The 19819-nt window shown below is 38.2% G+C and overlaps 2 protein-coding genes across 2 annotated transcripts; one reads left to right on the top strand and one right to left on the bottom strand.

Moving 5' to 3' along the window:
• Positions 1-1005: 1005 nt before the first annotated feature.
• LOC110753555 (protein PSK SIMULATOR 1-like) lies at positions 1006-3763 on the bottom strand. The gene is made up of 2 exons (XM_021954477.2): positions 3498-3763; positions 1006-3083 (listed from the first exon to the last, which is right to left on the bottom strand). Exon 2 carries the CDS (start codon positions 3017-3019, stop codon positions 1316-1318), a length of 1704 nt encoding a protein of 567 aa, XP_021810169.1. The 5' UTR covers positions 3020-3083; positions 3498-3763; the 3' UTR covers positions 1006-1315.
• A 12420-nt stretch (positions 3764-16183) lies between these two features.
• Positions 16184-19784, top strand: LOC110753573 (AT-hook motif nuclear-localized protein 1-like). Its single transcript, XM_021954502.2, has 6 exons — positions 16184-16848; positions 17591-17658; positions 17752-17883; positions 18736-18897; positions 19133-19472; positions 19568-19784. Exons 1-5 carry the CDS (start codon positions 16413-16415, stop codon positions 19469-19471), a joined length of 1137 nt encoding a protein of 378 aa, XP_021810194.1. The 5' UTR covers positions 16184-16412; the 3' UTR covers position 19472; positions 19568-19784.
• Positions 19785-19819: the final 35 nt, after the last annotated feature.

The following is a 19819-nucleotide window of genomic DNA, read 5'->3' as shown; positions in this document are numbered from 1 at the left end:
CGAACTTGTAACTTTATTGCAGGAAAACGTTACTTATCCCAATTTTTTCTTTCAACTTTCTTTCTCAACCACATAATTCCATTAAACAAACAACAATTCTTTAGTATCCAATGTGAAAGTGCCATAAGTTGAAATAAAAAATTCGAGAGAAGTAGGTTGTACGACATTATTGAAGAAATATTGTGTGGAAATGGAGATTATTGATTGATGATATATGGTTTACCATTAAAAGATATACAACAAAAAAGTCATTTAACTGGATTTCCTCTGTGTGAGGTCAAGTAAGGGCAAATACTATTCACATGAATAGTGATTACTCTGGCAATTTTTTGATGCATTTCACCCATAAGGCAATCACTATTTACATGAGATATGAGGCAAGAAATTTGTATGGATTTTGATGTGGGAAATGAAGAACATGGCTAGATATTTATGGAAAAAATAATTCTGAAATTTTTGAAATTTTGAAAGTCTTGACTTGGGACTTGCTCAATTTCTTGGGCGCACTTCTTGCCTGATAACTTTTCCTTTGTAGGAGTTTTTTGGGAGCCTGGGCAAGGGTGGGTGGAAGTGCTCTTTTGGGCCAAGCATCTACCCAAATGGACTTTTCTTTTAGAATCTCATGTACATCCATGCAATTCAGTCAATTTGCTCAAATAATGCAGTTCACTCAATTTAGATAAAATAATAAAGCAGTATTTCTGTAACCACGGTCTTTCTTTGGGAAGATCATAATTTATCCGAAAATTGAAAAAAACCGATATATTTCCCACAGACAGTGAACATATTTTCTGATACATAGATTGAACAAGAAAAAGACTATATCCATCGAATATTTGAACAAGAAAAAGACTATATCCATCGAATATACTTATATAATTGTTTTGTTTTATTTCCTAATTGGCCTTTTAAGACACGTGAGGAAAAAGAGTGGACAAAAAGAGGAAAACAACAAAGAAGAAGCAATCCATGTGATGAAATATTATAAGATCTTGAAGCTACAGATACGTCAAAAGAGTAGTGCAAATATACCATAGATTATGCTACAAAGAGCTTCGTGTTACATTACAAGATATGCTTTACAAGGACGTTGCCGTTGGCCCCCAAATCATTCACCATATGAACAAATGAAAAAATCTTTGAGTTCCAAGAAAAGACAAAGAAGACCAAAAGAGAGAAAATCTACTTGACCAAAAGAAGCAGAAATATTCACTTGATGCTTCTCATTCTTCTCCAGGTTACTTCATTGATTGAACATCGCCATCTTATAGACCTGCGGAAGTCCACAATCTACTAATGCAGTCTATAAATTTTGTTAAGCAATTTCATCCCTTTTGAGCATATAATCATCATACGGTCTGTTGCCACCAGCGTCGCGCAAAGCCTTCCTATTCTGTTCATCAATCATGCACATATAGTTCAGACCTATAAGAAGCTCCACAATTGCAGCTTCGGTTTTTGCCTGATTTGCAAAGTGGAGGGTCTGTACCAGAAGCACATTTGTCTTGGAAACTTCCTGCTGCTTCACAAAATTTCGCTCAGAATGCCACCGCACCATGTTATGGGCGAGGGGAGCAAGCCATTCCAGTATCTGCTCCAGTGCCAGACTCCACTCTCCTGCAAGGGCAGGATCATAGACAGATGTGCCCATAGTTTTGGCATATGACTTTAGTCTAGCTCTCAGGGCAGTTCTTATAGTTGTGGTTAACATATTGTATAGATCATATCTTGCGTCAAGGCTGATCAAGTGAGGTGATGAAGCTATATTTTCAATCAAAACAATCACATTTGCATAATGGAGAGCGAGAGCAGCATCACCAAGGGTAGACGGCGAGGCAGCCAATAGTGTACATTTTGAACTAAACAGGGATAATTTAGAATAGATACTGTGGCAGAAAGATTGAGATCCCATATGTGTGTACTTCTCACAATGTTTCATATGGGTACTTCTCAACCTCATAGAACCACCTATTTCTGGCTTGCAGCTCTGAAAAACAGGAGATTCACTTCCGCCAGTCATGCATCCTTTAAAAGGTCCAACATGAGCAAAACTTTTGGCTTTTAACTGAGAATAATTTCCATGTTGGATGGATGACTGACAATGAGCTTGCCGCTGTTTGTTTGTTTTATTCTTACTACTAGCATTAAGCCTTTGCTTTGTAAGCGACCTCCCAAGAGGTCCTGAATAGAACCCACAATGATTACCATCGGATGGATGAACAGAAGAGTGCATAAGGGCAGAAAACGAATGACTGCGAGATAGACAGGCAGAATTGGTGATTTCAGAATTACCGTTTCCCTCTCCAGAGTCTATTTGATCAAATCCAAAGACCAGCTTGATCCTCTCTAAAATAGTAAACAGGGATCTAGCCAGAAGTCGGACAGTGTAATCATAAGTTCTACTCCATGGAGACATCTCTTGTAGATTTTTCACTTCTTGACGCTGCCACATTACCTTCTGTTGAAACTCGAGCAATTTGACCCGATTTAACCGAGGATTAGCCCGCATTCTCCTCAGAGTTTGCTCAAGCTCTGCCAGCACTTCCATCTCCTGAGACAATTGCATTGTGGCCTCAACAAATCTCTCCATTTTCTTCACTTTCCTCTCCATTTTCTTCCACCTGTACTCCCACCCAAGCCATTGGAAACCATTCTCAAGAGGGTCATCAAAAAATTCTTCAAAACGATGATAAACAGGGTCAGTGCACCTCTTACCAAGCCTGACCACTGACATGGCAAGATACCCCAAATTCTCAATTACCTCATTCAGTGCAAGTTCCATCAAGTAACCATCATCGTCAGCCACGAGCCTTCTCATCCCAGGTGAGTTAACAATCTCTTCCCTCAACCTAAGCATCTCCTTTTCACCCACAATATTCCATAAATTCACAACCTTTAACATCAACCCCGCAACTTCAAACGCCAGAATCCCAACCACTGGCTTCTCAACCTCCACCACACGATTCCATGAGAACCTCAAACTACCGAACCACGACTCGGACACCATCTCACCTCCCATTAAAGCTCATACACCAAAGCGCAAACCAAATCTCAACAAAAAATCTCAGTAGATCTCTTTATCCCTGCGCCAAAATAAGAGGTACAACTTGTATTATGTTCTTAAACACAAAACCAAATCACAACTTTTCAAACAAACCCTAAATCCCTAAATCCCTAAATCTACCTTAGCTCAAAAGCAAAACCAAAAACGAACATGAGACAATTCTAACTCTAACCCTCCAATTGGTTGCTCAGGAAGCATAGAAAATACAAAAACATAACTGATTACAAATTGTCTACACTCCCATCTCAGCTATGTTAAATACCCAGAAATCAAAAGGCGAAATTGATACTTTCCCAGGTCTCAAACACTAGAATTCCCACATTCTCTCACCAACCAAACATACATTGTCGATTGCCCTCACATATTCAAACAACAAACTAACATAAGCATATATTCGTACCTACTGCATCCATACAGTACGTTGAAAACTCACCGTTTAGCTTGAAAAAGGTGGCAGCTTGACATCAATCTGGAGCACAAAAGTAAGCAAATATGACTGAGCTACAGAGAAAAGAAGAAAAGGTTGGGCCTTTGGGGGTTTGGAGTTGGAGGGTGTGCGTAGGCTTTGACCGTAGGCACCCAGCTGCGTACAAATAGCCGCGGCCGTAGAGCAAGAAGACAAAGATAAAGCCGAGAAGAGAGTCCCCAAAGAGTCGTAAATCGGTCATACCGAGGTGAAAAACAGGATATTACACCGCCCCATGGGGAATACCAAAAATGTTTCTAATTTTGGTATTGTTTTATAATTTCCCCTCTTAGATATTTTACTAGCCTTCCTAAATAATATAGTTTAGATTTGTTTTCTGAATTATTTAGTTCGATGAATGTTGTTGTATTCTTAAAATACATCGAACACGATATCAAAACATCAAACATATATTAAATATCCTATAATAAGAGATGAAGAAAGCTCGAAATTTTGAATACCAACTATTATAACTATTTTATTTAATGACCAATGTGATGTTGTCAAGGTAAAAGTATGTTTTTAAAGATTTTGTTTTTGGTGGAATATTTTGGAAGATTTGGTTGGTGGGTTAATGGGGACATGTAGATGTAAGTGGTTGTTGCTCATGGTTTTTGTGAGTAACATCATTGGGAGTGTCACTGTGGGTTCAGGGTTTGGGCTAATGAAACATTGATTGATTGGTTTGAGACCAATAAGGAAGAAAGGCTTTTCTTTGTTGAATTCTTTGTGTCATCGCTTTGCTAGGTGTATTTTTTTGTTGAAATAGGGGAAATTCCCCGAAAAACAACAACTAAATACCGTGCATGAGTCGAGGTCTAGCAAAATCAAGCAAGTCATTCACCAACAGAGAGCCAGACAGGAGCCCCGTCGAAGAATTCTTTGTGCCATCACTTTGCTGGTTTTGTTGTTAGTGAATCGAGTTTGGGGTATATTTCCAGGCACATATGCTTGCCACGTGAGACAAAATTGATGCACAACTGTCACTCGTCTAAACTGGCGATTGCACAATGAACATAATTTAATCATAAGACGCGTGCATTGGAGAGGGAGATAGAGAGGGGTTCTCATTTGAGGATGCTTTTGTACCATTTGTGTGAAGAAATGGGCTCAAATTTACATTGCAACTTGGTTCTTTGTTGTTTGTTGCCTTGCTGTTGCTGATCAGATTGTGAAAAGCAAAAGCAATCTCAGGAGTGTCAAATTTAACCAATGATTAATTTTATTGGGACATTCTTGCTCTTTGTTTGTTGTGTGCAAGTGTAAATAGCATTGAGATTCTAGAGATATTATTATTCCTTTCACACTCTTGCACAAGAATATAGAGGGGTTGAGATAGCATAAATAGAATGTCCCCTCAAGACTCAATAGGGTTATTTCAACTTTCTTTAGGGTTAAATACCATTTTGATCAAAATGTTTTATTCGAATTTTTATTTTAGTTCATACATTTTTAATTGAATTTGATTAATAGCAAGAGGTTTGTAACTCAAGTAGTTAAATCATTTACCCTTACATCCGAAGTCATAAGTTCGACTCTCCTTTCCCTAACATTGTGTGTATCAAAAAGATTCACTGAAAAATTTGAGTGGGGTTGCTAGACCCATAAATTTGTTTATGTAGTTTTGTTTCTGACCTTTGGCTCCATTGAAAGAGACAAGGATAGAAAACGTATTTAACCCTTTGGTCAATAACACTCTAGAGTATTACTATCTTATTTATTTTTCACTTTTTTAGGGGGTTCAAACGGCAAGAGAAGAGACTATTTTTTTGGTTAGGTTTGCCAACGGCCCAAATGAGGCATGGCCCTATTTCCATATGTGTTGGTTTTATTAAAGGATGGGCTTTTAGGCCACATTCTCATCAATTATTTTTCCATGATCCCCATATCGATTGTTACATATTTTTTCAGGATAATTCTTCGGAGATTTATTGCCTTTTCCTTTTTGGTATGTTCTTACATATTCTTTGATTATATATTGATAAGTAGGAAGTAATCTCCCCAAAGTATTTCATAAGTATTAAATATAAAAAAAGCATAATCCGACAGTATATTGATCTCAAATTCTCCGATAACGTTTTTTTGACATGTTACGTCACTAGACCGTTAATTTTAAACCATACACGAAACCAAAATTCTCTAAGTTATATGTTCACACTAACATGTTAACAATTTAATAAAAGGGTTTCTCTGGTTTAATATAATGAATTGAGGCTTCGGTCCTGGGGTGTGAACTGAAGTGTGAATATGAACAGGAAAAGGAGAGTTTGGTTCTACCACTTTAATAATAACTTTGCAGCTTTATTTTCATGCTTAATTTATTTAATTTATTTTGTGTGAATACAGAAATGAAAATATTACGACTGGTCCCCCTCTTATCCATTTCTCAAGGCACCTCTCAAACTCAAGTGATTTGGTTTTGTCTCTGAAGAGTAAAATATAAAAGACTGCCTTCATTCTGAAGAGATACGTTCTTTTGTCTACTTAATATATAATTAATTCTATTTGTTGGGACTCTTCAAGGGTTTAAATTTATATATATTTGATTTGAACAATTAAATCTTTTTTTTATTTTTATCAAGATTCAAAGGCACTTATTGGAAATCCCAATTTGAATAATTAATTAATAAGAGCCCACTTTGAAGTTTTGAATTGTGACCGAAAGGAGAGGGAAAAAAAAAACAAATAAATGGAAATGGTGGCCTTGAAAATCCTTAGCCTCACATGGTCATCACTAGGGAATCTGCCTTTTTGGATGCTTTTCTTCTTTTAAAATTTCATAATTTCGATATATATATATTTTTAAATGTTGTGAACGCATGTAAAATTGAAAGAAGAAGACTATTGTTTGTGATGTTCAATGGTTTGAGGAAGATCTTGACCTCAATCGCTTTCAAATAATTAATTATTCATGCAATGATTACAATTTTTTTTTTTTGGTAGACTAGAGGGGAAAAACCCCGAACACAACAACAACTACAAAGAAACAGGACAAATTAATCTAGCTTTCGCTACACCAGTGATATCATCAAGGAGAAGAGAACCAATCCAAGCAGGAGCTTCGTCAAAATAAAGGATGCCCAAGTCTAAGTTATAGCTCCAGTTTGCCAATTCGTTAGCCACACTATTTCCTTCTCTATAAATATGAAGGAGGGTGCAATTATCAAAGAGCTTCATGGTAGCACAGCAAGCATTAATCAGGGGAGCAAAGGGGTGGTGGGCCAAGCCATCAACATTCTTGACTAAATGGACGACCACAGCAGCATCCATTTCAATATTAAGGCAAGTTATACCTTTAGTCATAGCAAGCTTAAGACCAAAATATAATCCCCAGATTTCAGCATCCAAAATATGGCCCTTGCCAAGGTTCACAGAGAACCCACCCATCCAATTACCAGAAGCATTGCGAATCACACCCCCAGCCCCAATACAACCAGAGGAGGTGCGTCTTGACCCATCAACATTAAGTTTAAACTGAGCAGGGCCAGGGGGTTGCCAGGAGATGAAAGAGTGCACCTTATCCACCTTAGCCACAGTAGCAAGGGAGGCTTTAACCCAGTCCTTAGCAGCAGAGAGAATTGTTTGTCTTGGATTAAAAGGACGATCCTCTTGGTTGTTGAAAATCAGTTGATTCCGCCATTTCCATATATACCAACAGGTGTACATAAAGGTAGTGTTCCAGTTCAAGCTGCCACTCTCCTTGGATGAAGGACAAAGATTGCTTAGAAGCCAAGGTTTAAAATCAGATCTGAAAAAATGAGGGGGAGCGTTGGTAGTCAAAGTTATCCTCCAAATCTCCCTGGCTCGTGGGCAGTCCCTGAGGATATGGACAATAGACTCAGTGTGCCAACCACAAGCTTTACAGGAAGGATCCCCAGTTAGCTGCCGTCTCATTCTTTGCTCATTGGATAACAATTTACCATGAAACATAAGCCAGCAGAAGAACATCAACTTAGGGGGAATCTTCATTTTCCAAAGAACTTTCCAAAGATGGTCAACCTCTCCAAGATCAGTAAAAAGCAATCTGTAAGCAGAAGTGACAGTAAAAGCACCATTCGCAGTGGCACTCCAAATCTGGTCATCCTGAGAGTCGCTATCACAGTCAACAGGATAAGAAATGATCTTTTGCACTAAGTCCTCAGAAACCACAGTCCTGAGTTTATCAATATTCCACCACCCATTTAGTAAAAAACTGGAGATATTGCACCCCATGTCACGCATATCAAGAGCTCCTTCATGAAGCATAAGAGGACTATCACAAATCCAACTATCTTTCCAGAAATTAGCCGTCTCACCATTCCCAATTCTCCAATTCATGCCTTTGGCTAAAAGATTGGAGCCATAAAGGACGCCCTTCCAGGTGGAGGAACAATTATGTCTAGTTTTCAAGGTCTGCTCAAGAATGGAATGACCTTTTAGGTATTTGGCTTTGAAAATTTGAGCCCACAGACCGTGGTCATTGATGTGCAGCCTCCAATCAATCTTTGCAAGGAGAGCTTTGTTCATATCAGCAGTTTTCTTAAAGCCCAGACCCCCAAAACATTTTGGTCTGCAAGCCAAATTCCATTGGCAAAGATGTATCTTCTGCTTCTTTTCAGTGCCACCCCAGAAAAAGTTCCTATTCAGACGATCAAGATTCTTGCAAGTACTGGCAGGTAACTTAGTAGTTTGCATAGCATAAACCGGGATAGCAGCAGTCACTGCTTGAATTAAAGTAGCCCTCCCTGCATAAGAAAGCAAATTACATTTCCAGGCAGCAAGCTTCTTCTGGACTTTATCAACCAAGCTCCCATAGGTGGCCTTAGTAATTCTAGAATGCAAAAGAGGCATGCCCAGGTACTTACCCAGGTTGTCAGTTATAGGAGAACCACAAATTTGGCTGATCTCATGGGCTAACTCCTTACTAGTATTTGGGGAGCAGAAAATAGAGGACTTCTCAAAATTCACAGTTTGGCCAGAAGCTTTACAAAACAAATCAAGACAGTATTTTAAAAGTCTTGCTTGCGAAGTAGTGGCTTCGGTGAATAAAATCAAATCATCAGCAAAGAACAAATGAGAGACAGCAGGACCTGACTGAGAGGATTTGACAGGTTTCCAACTCTTCTTTCCCACAGCATCATAAATAATATGGGATAATTTTTCAATGCACAACACAAAGATATAGGGAGAGAGAGGGTCACCTTGTCTAATACCGTTGCTGGGGGTGAAAGAGTCTGTCAGTTCACCATTAACGCTGACTTGGTATCTGACAGTGGTGATGCAGTTCATAATTAGATGGATGATTCCCGTGGGCAGCCCAATTTCCCCAAGAACACTTTCAATAAATCTCCAATTAAGCTTGTCATAAGCTTTAGATAAATCAATCTTCCAAGCGAGGAAGCTTTTTTTCCCTTTGGAGCCATGGAACTTGTGCATAATCTCCTGGGCAATGAGGATGTTATCCGTAATATGGCGACCAGGGACAAAGCTGACCTGATTGGGACTGATCAACTGAGGCAAAATATGGCGTAATCTTGCAACAAGGATTTTAGAGATCACTTTGTAGAGAGTACAACAAAGGCTAATAGGTCTAAACTGAGCCATGGAAACAGGATTACTCACTTTAGGAATCAGGGTGATCAAGGTGAGGTTGAGGTTGATAGGAAACGTCCCCTCCTGAAAAGCTTTGGAAACCAGCTCAAAAATATCATTCGCACAGATATGCCAATTATTTTGGTAAAAGCAAGCAGGAAAGCCATCCACACCGGGGGTTTTAAGACCACCAATATTAAATAAGCTCTCCTTGACTTCCATGATATCAATTTTCTTACCCAAGTCATTTAACACTGCGGAATCAATCAAAGGGAAGAGATTGGGGAGACAGAGATTAATAGTCGGGTGAAAGTCCTGCGAGAACAGACCTGAGAAAAATTGAACAGCCAGGGCTTTGATCCCATTAGCATCCTCTATCCAATGACCATTTTCATCCTTCAAGTTTTCAATCTTATTACGCCTTCTTCTGATGATAGTCGTCATGTGGAAGAATTTAGTATTTCTATCCCCCTTTTGCAGCCATTTAACTCTGGATTTCTGTTTCCAAAACAAAGCTTCATGGTCAAGGATGAGATTGAACTCATGCATGAGTTTACCCTCAAGCTTATGCAAGTAACCATTAGGACCATTGCACAGAGTCTTCTGGATCCCAGTAAGCCGAGCCATAAGATGAGCTTTCTTCTGATGTAAGTGCCCGAAGACAGAGGTTTTCCACTGATGCAGAGGTTTTACTAATGCACAAGACTTATCAAGAGCATTTCCATTCCCAAGTGGCCAGTGATGAGTCACGAACCCTTTAAAATCCTCATGTTTCATCCACATAGCCTCAAACCTAAACGGTCTGTTGTTGGGAGATAAAGTGAACTGGGAATTCAAGCTAATTTTAATGGGACAATGGTCAGATTTAGTCCTCGGAAGGTGTCTGACATGGGCCTCAGGAAAGGAACTTCTCCACCTCAAGTCGCAAATGGCTCTGTCAATCCTCTCGAAGACCCTTTGATTAGTCCAAGTAAATTTCGGCCCAGCAAAACCCAAATCAATCATTTCATTATCATCAAACCAGCATTTGAAACCTTTTAATCTTCTGAGAGTGGCTCCCCCCAATTTATCATCAGTTGAAAGCATATCATTGAAGTCCCCAGCCAGCAACCAAGGCATTTGGTGGCAACCAGACACAAAGTTCAGATACTCCCAAAGCTTCTCTCTTCTTTTACTGCAAGGCTTAGCATAAACTGTAGTTAGAAGCCAAGGGGACTGACCAGGCCATGAAACGCAAGCATTAATGGCTTGATCATTGGTACCAATAATGTCAACCGTGACTTTATTCGAATTCCACAATAACCATAAGCCACCCGAGAAACCAATGGGATCCACAATTTCATAAGAGTTGAATCCTAAGGATTGCACAACAGTCAGCGCCTTTGGCCCACCAATACGAGGTTCACAAATAAACAGGATGTCCATCTTATGAACGCGAATAAGTTCCTTCGCATTGTATTTAAATTTGCTGCAAGCAGCTCCTCTAACATTCCAGCAGACAATAATCATTAAAGACAGTGAGGTAGGAAATAGAAAAACTATGGTTCCGACCCTTACAGGCCAATAATCATACCTTCAACAATATTGAAGGTATTGTTTACTGCTTGGTCATAAATAGGCTTCTCTTGATCTTTAGTCAGGTTTATTCTCTCTAGCGGAAGAACTTCCTCCTAGACAGCCAGCTCATGTTCCTTGGTAGTACCATGTTCTGTTCGAGTCTCCGAAGTTGTCCCATGGTCATCAATGTTGGGCGGTTGATGCCCAAAAATGTAGACACCATCGTTCTTCTTGGCCAGGTGACCATTCACCCATCCATCCATCTGCTTAAGAAAATTCTTTGGGGGGTTAACCTGTTCCATCCCAGTAGTCTTTTTGCCCTGTGTAGACACAGCCCCGTGATTGGGCTTGAAAACATTTTTCCCAAATTTCTCCTGAGGAGTCACCTTGCCGTTCTTCTTTAGATTGTTATTGGAGATATCGTTCAAGGCTAGGCGAGGTCCACCTTTAGTTGCCTTGGACTTGGTCCATATTTTCTGTCCAGCACCAGCATCCTTCTTAAAAATATCAGCTTGTCCCAAGTTTGCTTGGTCATCAAGCTCAGTCCCATTTGCATCCTTCTCGCCTGAGCTCTCCCCCTCATGCCTTAGAGCATCAAATCTTGAACCTGTAGGATTCGGTTTGCCACTCCAATCCTTTCCTTCGTTTCTATTCCTCCTTCTTGGGGGTACAATCATCCAGGGGCCCCGTAAACCATCACTGACCAAGACATCATTCTCATTGCCCATTTCTGCATCCTTGCCCATGGCAGAGTCATTGCCATGTGAGGTAGCCTTATCTGTAGTGTGCAAGTCAACAGAAATGTCTGCAGCAGGTCTGTTTGTCATTTCGCAATTAATCCTACTGTGTCCATATCTCCCACACATGAAACAGATATCTGGTAGCCCTTCGTATTCGATATTATACCAGACATTGTTAATTTGCAAGAACGCCTCAAGTGGCTTCGATAAGTCTAACTCAATGCAAAGCCGAGCAAACTTACCACGATTTTGAGAGGTGGTAAGGGTGTCAATTTTTAGTAACTTCCCCAGCAGGTTCCCAATTCTCTTAAGTGCCCACACATCAAAACATTCTAGCTGGATGGCAGAGACTCTGATCCAGGCAGCCATTCTGGTAATTTTTGCAGTAGCCGGGCAAAATCTGGGAACCCATTTTTGCATAATCAAATATTGACCTGCAACAATCCAAGGTCCCCATGTAAGCACAAAGTTGAGATCCTCCTCCAAGTCGAATTTGACTACAAAGTAATCATTCACCAGATCGATAAGTTTCCATCCACCCTTAAGACTCCACTTCTGCTGCAGTTTCGTTAGCATATAATTATAAGTATGGGAACGGCCCAGCAACTTAATAATTAATGCATTTTGCCAAGGTTTACAGAGGCGAGCCATTGCTCGTTCAGAGAAGTTTATACTTGGGCCACGGTCTCCTCTAGAAATCAGCACATCTTCATCATCGTTGAGCTCCTCATGGGTATCACTCAAGCTATTAATATCCACCCCCAAATTCATCATTTGTGGAACCTTATTCATGAGAGTGTCTCGGAAGCTTGCCGGAGCAGCATCTGTGTTAATCGTCGGATCTGGGATGGGTTCAAGCGGCCGAATAGGATCTGAAGCAGCACCCACTTTGCTTTCAGTTTCATTCTCATCTGTTGTACGGCTGCGTTTAAGGAATCGGAGGTCTGGTAAGAACCCAGGAGATCCGTCTTCCATAGCCAAGGCAGATCCAAATCTGCGGAAATCACTGTAGCAGCCTGGGACTTCACCTAGAGTTCTGCTGCAGCTATTTTATTTTGGTACAAGCTATGGGGGGAATTGCTCCAAAAAATAATGTGAGTCTGTAATTCAACAGGGCGATTACAATTTTTTTTAATACACGCTATATTGAAGAAATGAGGAATCGAACCTAGGAGATTGGGTGCAAGGATAAATACTCTTAACCATTTAAGCTACAAGTCCCTTGCGCAATGGTTATGATTTTATTGATGAAAACTCACCTGTCATCGGGTCTTTAAAAATATTATGCGTATGCGTATTTGTTTTAGGTAAATCATCGCTCACTCACTCATTTATAACCTAATATAATGTTGGTAACTTTTGTAAAGAGCGATTTGTGTAAGCACACTTTGGGATTCATTGCTCACTCAATAAGCCAAAGGGTGACCAGATATTCTTATGCGTGGTAGGCTTTTTCCAACTGCTTAGCTAATATAGGTGTGTTAGGTGAACGTGAATTCAAAGCTTTGAATGACCAATTGGTTGAAACGTTTCTAACAATTTGGGGATAAAGAACTTCCATGAACAGGGATCCAGAATGTAGATAACAAATTTCTACTAATGTCTACATCCACTATTAATGTCCACAATTTTCTATTTTCATTTAACATATGAAGAGGACTACTTCATAAAATATATAATAAAATAAAACCCTTTTCCATTTACACCAAGTAAGAAATATATTGCTTTACATGTACATCAAATTATAGGAAAATATATTATATAGCCCAAGTTTGAGAATTCCAAAACTTTAGTTGACTTGGAATGTTTACACCCATATATTATAATTTTTTTTATAAAAATTATATAAACTATTGTGTAGATACAAAAGTTATCATTTGTGACAGTGGAGAAGGATGGCTAAGGGCTCATTTGAGACTGCTTCTCTAGGAAATACTTCTGCTCATAAAAGCTTCTAACAAAATCATTTTTATTATAAAAATATTGAATTTCCATTATATAAAAAAATCTCAAGTGCTTCCTGAAGCACATAGCAGATTCTTCTCTAGAAAGCACTACTATGACTCATAAGCACTTCTAATTTTTTTTGTTAAACGCTGTCAAAAGAGCTTTTAGTTATCCAAGAGTACTTTCTGTATTTCTAAAAGCACTCTCAAACATGCCCTCTAAGTTTTTCCACAATTTGACATAAAATAAAAAGTCGGTTATCACACGTTTGGGTACCATGATGATCTAATGGAAATATTATCATGAACTTACATGTAGAAAACCAACGTGAATGATAATTTCGTCAAATCGTAGTATCAACTAATTATTCTAATAACAAACTATGAAGTTTATGTATCAATTAAAAAAGATGAAGAAAATGTGTGTAAACTATGTCTTTTTCTATTTCAATTGAGCAACTAGTGATTTTGGGTGGGGCACAATTCGATTTGGTTTGGTATAAGCTTCAAATTACAATTTAACAAATGTTAACATCAAAGTTTGATTTACTTCGATTTAGCCCTCAAACTAGTAACATAGCCAAATCAAACCAATTCATTTAGTGATTGGGTTGGTTATTTTATTTCTCTTCTTATACAGTTGTCTTACATATATCAAATGAACTTCATAATGCAAGTTACAATAGTATCAATATGTTAATAAATAATAAGAAAATTTCAAGTGTAGAAGAAAAAAAGAAAGGAGATATATGCGGTTCAGTTCAATTTAGGCTGTTTTAAAAATAGACCAAATCTAATCAAATTAAATTAATTGTGGATTGGTTCGGTTAAGTAAAAATGTACACTTTTTTAATGTAAAAACCGGAACAAACCGTCCGGCTCAATTTAATTTGACCCGGCCGGTTTGATAGGTTGAAGTGGTAATTTTGGCTACTCGTACTAGATAGAGAGAGGATAATTAATTAATTAATTTATTTTAACGGTGGATGTTAAACATCAATGTCCATGTGTACGGAAAGAAAAGTGTGAGAAAGTAATGGAGTCAGTAGCGATGGCACAGACAATCAGAAAAGTCTTTGTTCGCTTGTACTATTTTATAGGCCATGGTTGGATTGGTCCTCCGGACCGTCAACGGTCTTACGGAAAGAAACACTGTTTGCTTTTTCAGAAGATAAATTTGTTTTCCTCTTGTTTATCTATCTCCTATTGTATTTTTACATTATCTTTTGAAGCCTTTTTTTATCAGGGCGCGCTGGTTTTTTTTTGAAGTTATTGCCTTCTTTTTCTTTATTTTATAGAGCAAGGGAGGGAATGATCCAAAAAGAAAATAGAGCAAAGACCAAGAGAAGAATGATCCAAAAATAATAATAAAACCTTCAATTGTTTTAGGACTTGCTTGCAAAATAAATGCTCTTAATCATTTGAGCTATAGTGGGGATGGGGGAATCGAACTTAGGACTCGCCTGCAAGATGAATGCTCTTAATCATTTCAGCTACAAAACCCTTCCTATTTTTTGCTATGTAGTATATCTCTTGAGTTATAAGCTTCCACTAATAGGAATCGTATTAAACATGTCTAGTTTAGTAGAAAGTGATCTCAAGTTCAAACCACCCATGACACCTTGGTAGTGTATACGTGAGAAATTCCTTGCCTCTTTATAGTTTAGACTATCACTTGCATGGAGAACTTCAAAATAGAACCTAATGAATAACTGATATGGTCAAACAACATTAGAAAAAAAAAATCCAAAACCAAAAATAGGAAAAGTAACAATAAGAACATCAAAATCATTTCACAATTTAATTATAAGAACATCCTTATAATTATTTTACATGAAAATAAAATCAATAATTCTTATTTAATGGACATATGACACATGAACCTTGCCATTTCATTGGAGGGGCCCACCACCCTGGTAAAATGCCATTTTACATGGGAGGAGGCGGAGGAGTTGCGTTTATCAAAAGTTGAGGCGCCCATTGGCATAACTTTTTGGAAATAATAAATCCAGAGAGAAAACTAATTAGAGTTAGGAAACGTAAGCTTGGGATTTGAACTTTTCTTTGTAAAATAATAAAACAAATCATTTTTTAATTATTTTATGGCAGGTTATAGCTTTAACAGCACAGCGCTAAGTTTGACTGCATTTTTTATCTCCCAACAACTTGTTTTTCAGAATTCCAAAACAAGTTATGATTTTCCCGGTCTTTCATACACCAAAAATAAAAAGCAAGAAACCGTATTTTCGATGACCAAATTGCCCTTTGGTTGTAGCTGTGATATACCATCAATGTCCTCTATGCGGTCCTGTGTGCTACCGGTATTACCCTTCCTTTTTCTTTTATAAGTTTCATTTGTTTTTTGTTTTTTGTTTTTTCCAAAGTGTGAAAGTTCTTTTGTTTTAGTGGCTATATTTGAATACATTCAAAATGTAACTTGAAATGAAAGCAAGGCTTTTATCGTTTTTCTTGGATCTTGCCTAAAAACAAATGATTTGCAAGATGTTTCTTGTACTTTTTATTTATTTTATTTCATTTAGTTTCGAAGTCAAACCAAAATGTTAAATTTGGAAAATTACCAATATATGTACTTTTTGAAGGAAGTATTGAGTTTAAAATGGCAAGACATTTATACATGATCAAATATCATGAAATTTTTTGGTCAATATGTTTTGATATTCACCCAAAAATAATGAAATTACAAATTAAGAAAAAAGAAAAAAAAAAGGAGAAATTTATATATTGCCCTAAAATGAGAGGGGTAAAAGGGTAATCCCTACTCTCAAAGAGGGGAACAGAGTCTTATGGTAATTTTGTCTCATGAGAGGACAGTGGAGTCCAGACAAGAAAATCTGAATATAGCAGTTTCACAGTCCTTTTCTCCTCCATTAATGGAGGGAAGTTTGTATAAACTCTCACATCACCAAAGTTAAAAAAGCCCTCTTACAACCTTCTACTTCTGGCGCCATTTGCAGTCTAAACACTTTTGTTCAAAACTTCTCCAACCCCCAACCACACAGAACCAAAACCTACAATTCCTTCTCAAAGCTCAGCCTTCTGTTTTCTCCATGGAGGAAAAGGAGAGCACCTTCTCTGGGTCACCAGGCAACTCGGGGACCGAGTCACCGCCAGTGACTCAGATGGTGAATATGCCCATGGCCATAAACATGAGCTCAGAGATCATCAACAACAATAGCAACAACCCTGTTTCAACAACAACAACAACAACAGAAATTGCAGAAATTGCAGCAGCAGCAGCTACTGTTGGAAGTGGTGATTTGTCTGGGAAGAAGAAGAGAGGGAGGCCTAGGAAATATGATGCAGATGGGAACTTGAGATTGGGGTATAACAGTAATATCAACAAGGGTGGTGGTGTGGCCCCACCACCACCACCTGGGTTTTATCTTTCATCCCCTGCTTCTGAGTTTTCTTCTTCTTCGTCTTCCAAAAGAGGAAGGGGGAGGCCTCCTGGATCCGGCAACTGGCAGGTTCTTGCTTCTTTAGGTAAGTTATCAGAGGGAAGGAAGTACTGATAACAAAGTTTGAGATTTTGAGTGCTGAGTACTTCAATGGTGTGTGTGTGTGTGTTTTGGTGTTTCTTGTTTTCTCATTTTTTGCCAAGAAAATGCAGCAAAAAGGAAAGATATTTTGATTGGGTTAAGATAATGTGGTTGGTACTTGGTTTGGTTGCTTGTCTTTTGTGTTTTCCCCAGTTTTTGATGTGTAAAGCTCAACTTACCCACCTAAAAGAAGAAAAAATAAACTTTCTTTTTCCCTTAAAATAGGTAAATTGAAAGGGTAGCCATAATAATCACAACTCTCATTCTTTTTTCTTTTTCCTTCTTGTTTTTCTTCCATTTTTCCCATCAACCAAACAGGTTCTTTGTGGTTGAATACCTCATTTGGGTACTAGGAAAATCAGTCTCACTTATGGCTAGTAAAAGATCTGAATTTTCTGCTTGGGAATAAAACAAACAATAATGCTTTGTGGGGCTATTGGGATTTTTCTCTCCATTTCAATAGGGACAATTTATTGAGGTTCATAGCAGAAGAAAACCAGAAGTGGGGACAGATTTGGTCAAGTGGCATGTATAGATTTTGGTCTATAATTCCAAATTTGATGGTGTGAGCAACATTAACATAGTAATTTGTTGAGTTTTCCCACTTAAAAAGAGTCATAAACAAACAAGCTTTACAATTATCTTAAATTGGGCAATTTCTAATCTTTGCAATCTGATTTTGGCAGGTGAGTTGTTTGCAAACACAGCTGGTGGGGACTTCACACCGCATGTGGTTACTGTTAGCACTGGGGAGGTAATGTATGAGGATCTTTCAACAGATCCTGAATGTGCTTTTGGGTTGCATTGCATGAGCTGACAAAGGGTCCAAATTTTTTTTGACATGCAGGATGTTGCAGGCAAAATTCTTTCGTTTTCTCAGAAGGGTCCTCGAGGAATTTGTGTTCTCTCTGCCAATGGAGCTGTCTCTAACGTCACCATTCGCCAACCAGGTTCTTCTGGCGGCATTCTGACATATGAGGTATGTTTTCGGATTTTCTTTTGCTCTTTCTGTCAACATCATTTGGCCTTTTTCGGTTTTATTTTTGGTTGCAATTGCTTACAAGTAAATCTGTCTTAGAATTATATATATTTTTAATAATTATTTTAATTTCCTTTTTTTTGGCACTAAAATAATACACTGACTCAAAGAATTTCTAGATTGTTGATCTGGTTTTCAGTATGTAAGTGACTAAGAACAAAGTTACTGCTTTCTGAAAACGACTGATAATCTTTAAATCTGTCTTACAATTTTGTTTGTTTGTTTGTTTTATTTCCTTTTTTTCCGCACTAAAATAATATACTGACTCAAAGAATTTCTAGATTGTTGATCTGGTCTTCAGTCTGTAAGTAACTCCCGTTTGGTATTTGCTTATTTGGGGTGATAAGTGATTTTTTAAAAATTTTGGGAAGCCCAACTCGTTTGGTAAACTATAAGAAAATCACTTATTGTTAAAAATTGCTGTGAGAGAAAGCTATTTGGGAAAGCAGCTAATAAGGTGCTTTCATTTTCTGATTATACATGAATCAGTTTCAAAGAGGCTCTGGGTTTAATTATTATGCATCAATATTTTTTTTGATTATACGGGAATCCATACCAACTACACTTCTAACAAAAAATTTACCAAAAGCCAAACTGTGTTCTCTCATGGCTGATTTCTCTCATAGCAAATCTTACAGCGATTATTTTCACAGCACAGCAATGCCAAATCTGACAAAGTTACTGCTTTCTGCTATTTGGTGCTGTTTTTCTACAGCTGATATGCTAATTTTGTATGTCATCATGGGGTTAGATTTATTTAGCACTCTTCTTAAATATGAAACCTTGTTGCAGGGCCGCTTTGAGTTATTGTCTTTATCTGGGTCATTTACAGTCACCGAGGTTGGTGGTGTAAGAAATAGGACTGGTGGCCTGAGCGTCTCATTGGCCGGCCCCGATGGTCGCGTTATAGGTGGTGGCATTGCTGGTTTGCTAACAGCTGCAAGCCCTATCCAAGTAAGGCCTTTTTTCCACATTTCCATTTGAATTGCTTGGGAAAAACCCATGTCTGTTGATCCCCTCTTTTGTTGAACAACCGAACAGGCACAATCAACATTTAATTGTGTTATAGTTTACCACAAGGAATAAGCAGTTTAACTAAACCAGTTCTTTTGTCTCAAAACAATTGAAATGAAAATCAAATCCGTTTTATTAACTCATTGACAGAATTGTGTTCTGATTAATATGTCAGATTGTGGTTGGGAGCTTCACGCCAAATGGATACAAGGCACATAAAAGGAAGCATTATCGTGAGAACAATGTAGCTTCACCAATCTCAGGTTCTCTAGATACAGTCACAGCAGCAACACCCATTTCGCAAGCGCAACCCGAAAGTGAGAGCAGATTGACCGCGATATCCCCTTTACCAGCACAAAGTCATGGGGAAGCAGATAAAATCATGATCCAAATGCAGACCTCCAATGCCATATCCACTAGTGCTGTTTGGAATGGAACAGGGCTCAAGTCAGAACATAGGCCATCACCTGACATTAATGTATCCGTTCCTGGTGTATCAGTAACTGGGGAATAAGGTATGATCCAATCATCCCTTCCATAAAAAATGAGTGTGTTGTATAAGACAAAAGGCTGAACGTTTTTACCTGAATCTCATATCTTATGCCTGCAGCTTGATGAATGCTTAACTGCAGATGTACTTAGAGTAAGACAGGATGCAGCATCAGACTAATCATTTTTTATTATTGCTGTTGTAACATTATGATTTAGTGACGGAATTGGACAATTTCAGCATTAGATTGTAACAAAGTAGTGACATATGCAGCATCAATTTTAGCTTCTTAAACAATTATCGATTGAATATTTCTCAGTAAATTTTAGTTATTTGACATGGATTCTGTGCTTAAAACAAACTTGCATGCAT

The sequence above is a fragment of the Prunus avium genome, chromosome 7 (assembly GCF_965620075.1).
Source record: "Prunus avium chromosome 7, drPruAviu1.hap1.1, whole genome shotgun sequence".
Classification (NCBI taxonomy): domain Eukaryota; kingdom Viridiplantae; phylum Streptophyta; class Magnoliopsida; order Rosales; family Rosaceae; genus Prunus; species Prunus avium.
The sequence above is the reverse complement of the archived record's forward strand: the minus strand, read 5'-3'. Positions and strand labels throughout refer to the sequence as shown.